General features: G+C 48.9%; 7 protein-coding genes across 7 annotated transcripts; 4 read left to right on the top strand and 3 right to left on the bottom strand.

Moving 5' to 3' along the window:
* Window positions 1-201: 201 nt before the first annotated feature.
* Window positions 202-3106, bottom strand: HD556DRAFT_1317822 (uncharacterized protein). Its single transcript, XM_041301201.1, has 4 exons — window positions 2678-3106; window positions 2478-2625; window positions 1442-2426; window positions 202-1391 (listed from the first exon to the last, which is right to left on the bottom strand). Exons 1-4 carry the CDS (start codon window positions 2956-2958, stop codon window positions 487-489), a joined length of 2319 nt encoding a protein of 772 aa, XP_041167745.1. The 5' UTR covers window positions 2959-3106; the 3' UTR covers window positions 202-486.
* Window positions 3107-3122: 16 nt separating this feature from the next.
* Window positions 3123-4137, top strand: HD556DRAFT_25911 (thioredoxin-like protein). Its single transcript, XM_041310048.1, has 4 exons — window positions 3123-3425; window positions 3477-3681; window positions 3741-4079; window positions 4131-4137. The coding sequence occupies exons 1-2, from the start codon at window positions 3188-3190 to the stop codon at window positions 3668-3670; spliced, it is 432 nt and encodes a 143-aa protein (XP_041167744.1). The 5' UTR covers window positions 3123-3187; the 3' UTR covers window positions 3671-3681; window positions 3741-4079; window positions 4131-4137.
* On the top strand, window positions 4079-5358 carry HD556DRAFT_26049 (trimeric LpxA-like protein). Its single transcript, XM_041310057.1, has 5 exons — window position 4079; window positions 4131-4548; window positions 4605-4837; window positions 4887-5287; window position 5358. Exons 2-4 carry the CDS (start codon window positions 4538-4540, stop codon window positions 5174-5176), a joined length of 534 nt encoding a protein of 177 aa, XP_041167743.1. The 5' UTR covers window position 4079; window positions 4131-4537; the 3' UTR covers window positions 5177-5287; window position 5358.
* HD556DRAFT_25749 (uncharacterized protein) lies at window positions 5350-6447 on the top strand. Its single transcript, XM_041310046.1, has 4 exons — window positions 5350-5744; window positions 5812-5894; window positions 5951-5995; window positions 6045-6447. The coding sequence occupies exons 1-4, from the start codon at window positions 5471-5473 to the stop codon at window positions 6186-6188; spliced, it is 546 nt and encodes a 181-aa protein (XP_041167742.1). The 5' UTR covers window positions 5350-5470; the 3' UTR covers window positions 6189-6447.
* A 618-nt stretch (window positions 6448-7065) lies between these two features.
* HD556DRAFT_1317801 (reactive mitochondrial oxygen species modulator 1-domain-containing protein) lies at window positions 7066-7830 on the bottom strand. The gene is made up of 4 exons (XM_041301200.1): window positions 7675-7830; window positions 7482-7618; window positions 7339-7432; window positions 7066-7267 (listed from the first exon to the last, which is right to left on the bottom strand). The coding sequence occupies exons 2-4, from the start codon at window positions 7550-7552 to the stop codon at window positions 7121-7123; spliced, it is 312 nt and encodes a 103-aa protein (XP_041167741.1). The 5' UTR covers window positions 7553-7618; window positions 7675-7830; the 3' UTR covers window positions 7066-7120.
* Window positions 7831-7851: 21 nt separating this feature from the next.
* HD556DRAFT_1223293 (Pex12 amino terminal region-domain-containing protein) lies at window positions 7852-9025 on the top strand (the record flags this gene model as incomplete). Its single annotated transcript, XM_041296877.1, has 5 exons — window positions 7852-7909; window positions 7959-8036; window positions 8088-8168; window positions 8216-8499; window positions 8558-9025. The coding sequence occupies 5 exons, from the start codon at window positions 7852-7854 to the stop codon at window positions 9023-9025; spliced, it is 969 nt and encodes a 322-aa protein (XP_041167740.1).
* Window positions 9026-9200: 175 nt separating this feature from the next.
* HD556DRAFT_1428245 (Sm-like ribonucleoprotein) lies at window positions 9201-9789 on the bottom strand (the record flags this gene model as incomplete). Its single annotated transcript, XM_041304696.1, has 5 exons — window positions 9201-9253; window positions 9307-9388; window positions 9556-9618; window positions 9668-9694; window positions 9751-9789. The coding sequence occupies 5 exons, from the start codon at window positions 9787-9789 to the stop codon at window positions 9201-9203; spliced, it is 264 nt and encodes an 87-aa protein (XP_041167739.1).
* Window positions 9790-9834: the final 45 nt, after the last annotated feature.

The raw sequence follows: 9834 nt of genomic DNA, 5'->3' as shown, positions 1-9834 counted from the left end.
ATGATGTGTCCTGCAGTGTGAAGACTCAGTACTCAGTACTGAGTACTTACTCGGCAACGGAATGGGAGCTGCAGATGCGCGAACCAAGTTCCTCATCACGTCAGCGAGGTCACGTGTCGTCGTGGCCAAATATAAAAATTCAAAATTCAAAATTCAAAAGTCAAAATTTTGTGCAGTGCCAGCCTGCCTGCAGGTACATACGAGCACCACACCTTGGGGCTGTTTTCCAACTGAACAGAGTCTTGAAGCTTGAGCTTGAAGTGAGCATGTTATGATGTTCTGGTCAAGTTTCCAGTCACTTGTTGCAAACCTCCAAGCTCCAATTAATCATTATTAATTATCACAACAATCTACTACCATGGCATAGCTCATATTGTATCCCCCACCCAGTTTAAATCACACCAAGCGGGGCACACAGCAAACGGAAAGAAATATAATTTTGAAACTACGACATAAAACAAAAGATCAAAACACCCATCACTGCTATCATTGGGCAGGAGACGCAGCAGTCGAAACCTGGGGTTGAGGCTGATACGCCCCATAATAATTAGGCTGGTAAGTATACCCCCCTTGCTGTGCGGTACCGCCTGCAGCAGCGGTTCGCATATGTGGAGGGAGCGTCGGAGGAACGTAACCACTCGCGCCGGCTGTTCCTGTGCCCCAAATTGTGCCTGCAGCAGCCTGGAGTGGTTTTGCGGTGACAGTATTCGCTACTGCGCGCTGTCCAGCCTGTGCAGTATTACTGAAAAACCCTGCATAACTCGTTGGAATCGTTGCAGATGGGGTTGCAGGTGCAGTTGCTGCTGCAACTGCACCCGCCTGAGGTGTTCCCGGAGCAGTTGTTGTACTAGTGCTGGCGGCAGCAGCTTGGGTTGGAGGTTGATACTGATACCAGGAAGAGTAGGCATATTGCTGTTGCCCTGATGTTGCGTATTGCTGATTAGCATAATATTGCGTGGCAGCTTGGGTCTGTCCTTGTGTGCCATACGAAGCGGGGTAGTAGGAGGGTGTCTGCCCTGGCTTGTACTGATAACTCCCGCGGTAGCCTGCCGCTGCATAGTTGTACGAGTACTGGTAGTTCTGTGCAACTGCAGCTGTTGTGGCAGCTGGTGTAGCAGTAGCGGGTGTCGCAGGGACAGGCGTAGGCGTGGCTGATGGTAGAGAGGGCACTGCGGTGGCGGTGGACTTGATGTACAGTGTTGAGTTGTCGCGAAGAGCTGTTGTACGACCTGTAGGTAGGGTACCATGCCAGCCTTGTGAGGGTGCAACAGGGAGCGTGCGATGTAGTTTGTGAAGTGTGGCTGTGGAGGGAATGAGTGGTACATCAGCACTTCCCGACTGTCGAGGTCGTAGCGATGCCAGCAAGGTGAGTGACTCGAGAATGCTTTGAGCTGTAAGAAAACCTAAGTCTGGCAGCAGAATTTCTCCAGGATGCCCTTACCAGTATCCCACTCTTCTGATCCTTCTTCGACTGGATGAAATCCCCCATCTTTCATCAGCCGTTGTCTCTGAAGCTCTTCCAACCGCCTAAGAGCTTTCGTATTCCGATCTAACAGCTCCTGAATGGCATTCTCTAACTCTAAGCTCTTGAGGACAGATTTCAGTGAGGCAATCTGCTCTTTCGAAAGCAAGCCCTCCAAAGCCTCTTCGTCATCATTAAGACTCTCCTCAAGTGACGGGTCGATGACGTTATTCTGCTCTTCCTTGTCTTCCTCCAACCCCGCCATAGGCGAACACTGTGCAGCCTCCTCGGCAGCACGCGCTTTCTCAGTAGCCCAACGCTTCTTCCTATCCTCCCATCTCCACAAGACCTCCCCAAGCGCCTCTCTTCCAATCTCCACTCCTTCCTGATCAAAGGTCGGAGCGAAGCTTGCATAGGGACCATAGTCCAAAAATGACCCGCAGCTCACGTGCCGAGGGCCGAGAAGCTTCGACCGATGTCCTGGAGGCTTCTTCGGTACATAGGCACCTAGCGTCATTGGAGCCTGCGTGTCTGTGAGAGTGATGGTCGACTTGGAGGTGGCATCAGAGTGTGCAAGAGACGAAGGTGATGGGAGGATGGCAACAAGTTCTGCGTTGGCAGTTTGGAGGTCTTTGAACTCTTTTGAGTCGGTTAAGAGGTCTGAGCCAAGGGATGACCACCAGGTGCCGGATGGGAGGCGTTGCATAAGGGCATATTTCTTACCCTGTCCGGTATGAGATATTTTATCAGGAAGGCTCAGGTTGAGAGGTGGTGCATCTGCAACACACGGCTCTGGATTGACTGGAATTATGGATTCGATGTCAAGCGGCAGCGGAACGGAGTGGAAGGATGCTTGGTTGAGGAGGGAGATAGCAAGATTACAAAAGCGCAGTTGCAGTGCAGCAGCAGAGGATGGACGAGACCTCGCGTGATGCACCTCTGGAAATAGATTCTGGACTGCGGACTAGAAGCCATTCATGAGTCAATCCAATGTCAGAGAATGCAGGAAACTTACATGCAGCACCCTGAGCGGGTGCTGTGATGAATCGCTAAGGAGGGTACGTAGAGAACACGTTCCCGTTTGCGATTTTGAAGTGGAGGGTTGGGATGGATTTATGGCAGGCAGAGGAAAGACACGGTCGAGAAGACCTTGAGAGTCGACCCTGTAGGGGTGATTAGAATATGAAGATGAATTAATAACAGTATTCGACTCACATTTCAAGGATTTCGAGGACCTTTTGCGCGATTGGAGTGTCTAGAGGGACATCGGCTACATGGTCGAGCTCGGGCATCTTTCCCTTGGACAACTTGTCGTCTGTTGATTCCTCCTTTATGCCATTCTCTGCACGGTGCTGCTTTTGTGCAGGCTGGTCATCATCTGGGAGTGAAACGCGCTTGCGTTTCTTTGTGGATTGCTTTGCGCGCTGTGAAACTCCTGGGTCTGGCTGTTTATCTTTTTCATTCTGCTGTGTCGCTGAACGAGTGGCTCTAGCCATGATAGAATTGTCCGATTTCGTAGTTCTTATAGATTTTGAATGTGGCGAGGAAAGATTAGGGGATGAACGCGTTCAGGGCTCAACGCGTCGATGGTCGAATTAGAATATTAATCCTCACGCAGACAACTTAGTCGATGTAAACCAAGTCTTCTCTCCTCGTTCTTTTCATACTCCGATCAGTCTCACCCGCAAACAAGTTCATACTCCGATACCCCTCCTTCTCCAGTCCATGGCCACAAAACAAATCCTTAGAGCTCAGCTACGCTCGTATCCTGCAAATGGGCACTCTGCATACCTCCCACAGGCCAGGAAAATAGTATTAGAATTTTGCCAGAATCTTCCTTCATCCACCAATACCCGTACTTTCATCTCAAATGACCTGCAGCGTGTTGCATGGCAGAATCCACACGTTGAATTCGTGGTCAAGCAGCGTAACGGTCATGAACCAATAGCAAGGGGATTTTATGGTTGTGTGGCTTCTTTTTGTGATACCGAACACTCATCTGACCTGATCGTAGTCAACGGTCGTGACAAGGTCATTCCACTGCAGGAGTTCGAAGTTAATGGTGTGGAGAAAAAAGTTCAATTACTCCTCGACTCCTCGGGCGCGAAGATAAAGCAGCTGAAAAGAGGCCGTATTGTGGAGAGTACGACAGAGGCTGCAAGAGGCATTTGGAGTGGGTTGCATGTTGACACGCCGTTCAAAATATAGACGGGGTTATAGTTAGTTATCATATCCATATCGTACCTTTTCTCACTCCGCGTCTAATGGAATTCTGCAGCTCTTGCGATAAAACCGGATTTCGTCAATTGCCTGGTTTCAGCTAGACTGAAGTTCTGATGCTCGGCCGGATGAGACATCTTTTTGGTGAGTCCGCGGATTTTGGTTCATTTCACCATTCCCCGCTATGTGGCATGGGCTGCCGCATGGTTCCGCAACTGCATCAATTTGGCATCAATCTCCGCTTCGTTGATCGCAAGGAGAGGGACACCAAACTCCACGATATGCTGCATCAATGAGTGAACGTTGACAAGCACAGGGGTGTAAGCAATAAGTTCGATGTAGAATGATGGATCACGAGAGATGAGTAAGTGGAATTGATTCACTAATGGTACGGAAAGTGAGCACACGCTTTATATCTGAGCGAGTGGCTCATCAAAACGGTACAAAGGAGATTCCGTCGTCGGTGGAGTGGCACTTCTTGCATGACGGGCTAAAATTATTGAACCGACTTGCACAAGCGACAGGCAGCGTTTAGGGCAAGCCGGAACCCCCAGCTCAGACCCGCGTATATTTTGACAGCGGCCTCGGAGAAACTCACAGAACACATCGTCAACTACCAGCCACCGAGGACGGAACGTGTGAGGCAACCAGAACAGATAAAGGGAGGACACTATAGATGTATCTTTGGTTTTATTTTTTGACAGTTCAATTTTGCCAATGGCAAGCGGACCAGATAACGAACAGATGAGACACGCAGACGATGAAAAATACAGTCGTAGGGTCCCATAGTAGATCTAAAAGTAATAACCATGTTAGACACGTTCTGATAGGGTTAGGGTTGCTGCTCTTGAACTCATGCCACCTATGTAAGTTAGCTGTATTCATAATTACCTGCGTCCAGTGGTGACGCTGTGGTTTGCAGCCGCGATAAGTTCACAATCCATTCAAGAGCGGTGGTCTGCCAAGATGTGGAGTTAAAGGGAGACATCACCATCGGGCCAGGCACAGTCGTACACCCCAAAGCCACCATCTTCGCAATAGCTGGTCCCATCGTAATTGGTTCAGGTTGTATCATAGAAGAGGCCGCTATAATAGTCAATCGCCGCAAAGAAGTGATGAGAGTTGGTGACAACAATTTGTTCGAGATTGGCTGTCGTATGTCCTTTCCCCCATCCATACCTTCAGTCACGAACTTCTTCCACAGGCGTCGAATGTCCATCCGTTGGTAACTTCAACACTATATCTACGCGTGCACGCGTCCACCATACTGTTCGAATATCAAATTACTGCGTCATTGGTGCTGCATGCCTCGTAGTTCCTACAGACGACGAGACCCTCGACGACTACACGTCCATATTCGGACCCGCTGCAGAAAGAAGGATTTGGAGTGGAAGGGGGCGGATTCAAGAGGCTGATTTGAGATTGAAACATGCAGAGTATCTTCGTGAGATGCTACCAAAGTTCAATCGACTACGAAGGGGAGATGGCGCTTAACGTCTTTGTGCACGTTCTTATTGCCTCTGCCTCGGATTGACAGGAGCACTAGTTGTGCATGTTGGAGTATCATCGGGTACATTCGTTATTGTACGGGCATCAACGACATCGGTGGGTGGATCAATACACATAATCGCCTGTCATCTCCAAGGTAATAACCTACGTTGGAATGACATGTAAGATGGCATGTACATGGAGAATGACTGTAAGCGACAGAGATCCCCGCTGTCATTTTGCATGACTTGCTTCCCATGATGGCCTTTATGTGGAAGCAATATTCGTGTGCTGCACACGATGGGCTTAATCATGATCTATATTGCATGCATGCTGGAATGTGCCTTAGGTACCCGTAATCATTACCCGAACACGCCTTTGCCACCTTGCAAGATGACTCACATCCGGTATTCCGAGCGTTATCTTCATGCGTTCTTGATCCATTTCCTAACTCTCATAGCCCCGGCCCTGCAACGTGCACTCGGAACATATTCGAATCGCCCTTTCAGAATGCACGCTGGCTCTCTCACTCTCTGCAACTACCATGTCCGTCACTCAAACTCACAGGTTCAGCGTAAGCGCCCTTGCGGATCTCTTATGTCATTTTAGACTGACCATATAGCAACTCTGAAAGCATTCAGAAAAGTTCGAGCAGCCCACCTACTTTTCCGCACCCGACGACGAGATTCTGAGAGATTGGCTAGATACCGATACTATAGTCAACGTGAGCTCATCCATCTTGCTGTAGTGCTACCAGTCTCTCATGGACCGTTCATGCAGTCTATCACTGATCTTTCTCCAGTTAACACTTTGAGTGATCTAGCGGTGAGTCGTCAAATCAACGCGACACGTGGCATCCCTAACACAAAGTCAGGACATAATACCTGAAGAAGAAGAGGAATTCGAGGGTAATTACTCTTCAATGCCCCACAGCCTTCGAAGAGTTCTGGTGCGTCTTATCTCCATGAAAGATACTGTAACCCATAACCCACCCTTCTTATATAGACCCCACCTTTAGAGTGCGATGAATCCTCAGGCAGACGCAGAAGCATACTATTCGAGTCCTCCATGCCTGCAAACCCAGGAATGCCCTCTTATTCGCGATACCGCTCGGAGTACATCCGGCCTCCAATGCATCGTGCACGCCAGAGCGTTTCATCCATCGCCTCTTCTTCGACAGTGTACACAAAATCAGCTCCCGCTCCTGTAAAATCTATCCTCACTCGACATGACTCAGGAATCTCCCTTGCGACGACAACAAAGACATCTCGCAGGAAAAAGCGGTCTGCTCCGTCGGTGAAGTTTGTTGAAGCACCAACGGTGTATCATAGCCATCATGCCTATTCACCAATTCCTTCACCTCCTCATTCCCCCTTGGCAACTCCGTCAGGTCAGAGCAAAAGCAAACCAAGTCGATGGTTCGCACGGTGGTGGAAACCCACTCCACCTCCAAGACCAACTATATCTGGCCCATATAGCCTAGCCCATACCGCATCACTGGTTGATGTGTATAGCCAACGTTCCAAACCAACTCAATGCGGGAGACTGAAGCGGTTCTGGGTACGTGTAACGAGCGTGGTTCGATAGCGTCTAACTCCGCCTACACCGCGTAAGTCAATTTCCATCGAGTTATGGCGGTGATTGCAGACTGCGTACCTCCAGGTTCTTGCCTTACATGACACCATCACTTCTCACCTCATACGGGAGTGGACTTCTGCCTCGGACTTGTGGTTCTAAAGAGGATGATTAGAAAAGATATGAATTTGATGCTTAAGGTATTAGCCATGTCCACCCATACGTATACTGGACAAGAGCCGCAGAGCGCGCTTGCATGTCATGTTTTGTTATACCCCCACTCACTGCCCACCCGACACACGCAATGCTCTTAGCTAGATCATTCATATTCTTATCTGAACCATGTATCAACGCATATAGGTCTTAATACATGCACTACGCAGTTGTTCTTCGCGCCCTTTCTGCGTCCCAGCGTGCACGCACTAGCATAGCGCCTTCAGCCTTAGAGCGCACGAGTGGAGGAAGGAGTTGGAGACGGGCGGCTTCGATGTGTGGTGGTAGGAGCGCGTCATTACGGATGACCTGCGTACATGATGATGTCAGAGGCCCACTTCGAGGACAGCTCATACTCCACGGAGAGAAAAAATACTTACGGAACCGATAGCAAGGAAGAAAGAGAAAGTCGCGGCGCTGCTAAGCATGTACTGCGAAAGCGTAGCTAGCAACCCTCGAGGACCGGAACCATTTCTGTGCAATATGTTTGGTGAGTGAAAACGAAGATGGGTTGGCTTCTTACCGAAGGATGCTGTATGATCCAAAAATGAAACCGATCGTCAGACCGACGCCTCCGCCCATCATCGCGCCCATTCTGAAATAAAGGGTATATTTGAAAAGGGTTATGCTATGGGGTAGCTATAGCTAGGACCTACTTCACTGTCAATCGGTCATAAGAAATTATTCTTGGATGTGACATGTATGGTTGGACGTACGTTTTTGCCATGTGGAAGGTTCTTGTGCTCTGTTTGCTGCGGGCATGGGCGGCATTGTAGTAAACTCGCGGTGATGAGTGAAAGTGAAATATGTAATGAGTACCAAGTGAGTAAGTACCAAGTACTCGTGTGTAGCAGAAAAGAGCGGCCGCAATTGAGGCCGAGGTTACCGAAAACATGTCTGCATCTTCATCACGCCTGCCTACGTTTCCCGACGCTCAGCAGGCTCAAATTAGTGCGTTGTCTCATTTTTCTTGCATCAAGGAATGCTGATAATTATGCAGTAAGGGCGAACCAGAGAGATTTATTCCATGTTGCATCGTTGAGGGAACAAGCAGAGTCAGTACTTCGATCGTGGCTTGGTGCGTTCTCATATCCTTTCCTTACCGCTGGTGCTGATGGGGAATGGAAAGGTACACGGTGGCTCACGCGATGGGACAAGGAGGTCGAGCTAGGTGTGAAACTCATGTACTACGGACTATCCGTTGGTCGAGGTACTATGTCTTCTGCGAGGGTTAACCCTTTGCTAACCACATGTTAGCTGTCCAGACTCTCGGAGAGGAATACACAGATATCTGGGAATACTCCTTTGATGGAAGAACACCATCGCGTTCTCTCCGAGCTGCGCTTATCCTCCTCCCTACGCTTCCTTCGTATGCTCTGGCGCGTTGGGGTTCCCACATTGGTGCCCTGAGCCCGAGAATGGGCGAGTTGCTCAAGGCGCTACAGGTGTGTTTGGAAGTAGGGACGGAAATCAACCTAGCGTTGTTTTATCTGCGGGGCACGTACTATGATCTAGTGAAGAGGGTGTTAAGGATTCGACATGTAGGTCGTGTCTCTTCCTTTCGATGCACAAGAAACCGATCTAGATATTTGGTGACAGGTGTCTTCCATCCCAGAGAACCCTCATGCTCGCCCGCCGTCATATTCATTGCTTGGAATACTCATTGCGATACGCCTTCTCCACCGACTTGTTACATTTTTGCGCAGTAGATCTCAAGCTGCTTCGGAGAAGTCCTCAGGGAAGCGTTCGCTGGACTCGACAAATGAGATGTTCATTGACGATCGGCCTGTTTCAACCTTACTCAGCGTCTCTGCCTCCGAGTCTGATGTGAAACCAGCGGAAGAGGACGAGAACACAATCTTAGATATCGCATCGATACCTTCGCGTCAGCGGGCAGGGAGGACGTGCACACTCTGTCTAGAAGAACGAACTGATAGCTGTGCAACCGAGTGTGGGCACTTGTTTTGTTGGGGGTGCATCGTAGGATGGGGACGGGAGAAGGCAGAGTGTCCTTTGTGTAGACAAGCACTTAGTTTTACGAGGTTATTGCCGATTTACAATCTATAGTTTGATGTCGTATTTTGTTTTGTTCTGTTGTATTATCAGGTTGTCCTCATGCGTAGCACGAACGTTTGCTGAGGTACGTCAGTAGCAGCACAAAATTATTATGATACATTGTAAGAGCACATCATATACCGGTGTGTGCAGAAAGACAAGGTTTTACATGAACAGAGCCAATATATCATACCACCTGTTGGATGAGGGTAATGTTATCGCCTTTTAGTAGTATACGACCTGGAGCTATATCAGCGATCCATGCATGGAATCCATCAGATAAGGGATCTCACCAAGCTCTCGTCGTGGTTTGGCGTCTTTGACGTACACTTCTGCAGCCTCGTCGACCACGACATTCATGAATTCGTCAAATCCCTGAAGAACAGATGCATTGCGTCAGTTCAACGGACCTCAAGATAATTCAAGCAAAAGGAGAAAAATAAGAAAGATCGCCGCGCATCACGCAAACACAGAGTGCCATGGCCTTGCCAAAGACGCGCTTCAACGCCCAAAAATGTTCGAAACTGAGAAAGTGCACGTACAATGATACGCCCTTCGATCCGCATCTCGATGTTGTCATACAACCATATGACGACTTTTGTTCGCTATACGCATATGTCAGTGTCAAGGGAGAACATTCATACTGGAACAGACCTGCTGCAGGTTTTTGAAGATCACATTCTGTGCAAATAAAGATCATCGGTGAATAGAAAATGACTTTGGATGATGGAACATACAATGGGTTGCACCAACACTCTTTGTTGGCGTCCAGACATGATAAGCGGATATTTTCACGAGCGATGATGTGATGAGGCGTATTG

This window comes from Suillus plorans (genome assembly GCF_016647745.1).
Source record: "Suillus plorans strain S12 chromosome Unknown HD556scaffold_1, whole genome shotgun sequence".
NCBI classification, from domain to species: Eukaryota; Fungi; Basidiomycota; class Agaricomycetes; order Boletales; family Suillaceae; genus Suillus; species Suillus plorans.
The sequence above is the reverse complement of the archived record's forward strand: the minus strand, read 5'-3'. Positions and strand labels throughout refer to the sequence as shown.

What these genes read in the sequence shown, in the direction of transcription:
- HD556DRAFT_25911 (XM_041310048.1), top strand. Translation starts at nt 3,188, where the DNA reads ATGGCCACAAAACAAATCCTTAGAGCTCAGCTACGCTCGTATCCTGCA. An exon ending in AATAGCAAGGGGATTTTATG is followed by an intron (nt 3,426 to 3,476) that starts GTTGTGTGGCTT and finishes ACCTGATCGTAG; the next exon opens with TCAACGGTCGTGACAAGGTC.
- HD556DRAFT_1317801 (XM_041301200.1), bottom strand. Translation starts at nt 7,552, where the DNA reads ATGGGCGCGATGATGGGCGGAGGCGTCGGTCTGACGATCGGTTTCATT. An exon ending in GGATCATACAGCATCCTTCG is followed by an intron (nt 7,433 to 7,481) that starts GTAAGAAGCCAA and finishes CATATTGCACAG; the next exon opens with AAATGGTTCCGGTCCTCGAG. An exon ending in TCTTCCTTGCTATCGGTTCC is followed by an intron (nt 7,268 to 7,338) that starts GTAAGTATTTTT and finishes TCATGTACGCAG; the next exon opens with GTCATCCGTAATGACGCGCT.
- HD556DRAFT_25749 (XM_041310046.1), top strand. Translation starts at nt 5,471, where the DNA reads ATGGGCTTAATCATGATCTATATTGCATGCATGCTGGAATGTGCCTTA. An exon ending in ATACCGATACTATAGTCAAC is followed by an intron (nt 5,895 to 5,950) that starts GTGAGCTCATCC and finishes CCGTTCATGCAG; the next exon opens with TCTATCACTGATCTTTCTCC. An exon ending in ACACTTTGAGTGATCTAGCG is followed by an intron (nt 5,996 to 6,044) that starts GTGAGTCGTCAA and finishes ACACAAAGTCAG; the next exon opens with GACATAATACCTGAAGAAGA.
- HD556DRAFT_1317822 (XM_041301201.1), bottom strand. Translation starts at nt 2,958, where the DNA reads ATGGCTAGAGCCACTCGTTCAGCGACACAGCAGAATGAAAAAGATAAA. An exon ending in GTCCTCGAAATCCTTGAAAT is followed by an intron (nt 2,626 to 2,677) that starts GTGAGTCGAATA and finishes TCACCCCTACAG; the next exon opens with GGTCGACTCTCAAGGTCTTC. An exon ending in ACCCGCTCAGGGTGCTGCAT is followed by an intron (nt 2,427 to 2,477) that starts GTAAGTTTCCTG and finishes AATGGCTTCTAG; the next exon opens with TCCGCAGTCCAGAATCTATT.
- HD556DRAFT_26049 (XM_041310057.1), top strand. An exon ending in TTTGTTCGAGATTGGCTGTC is followed by an intron (nt 4,838 to 4,886) that starts GTATGTCCTTTC and finishes CTTCTTCCACAG; the next exon opens with GCGTCGAATGTCCATCCGTT.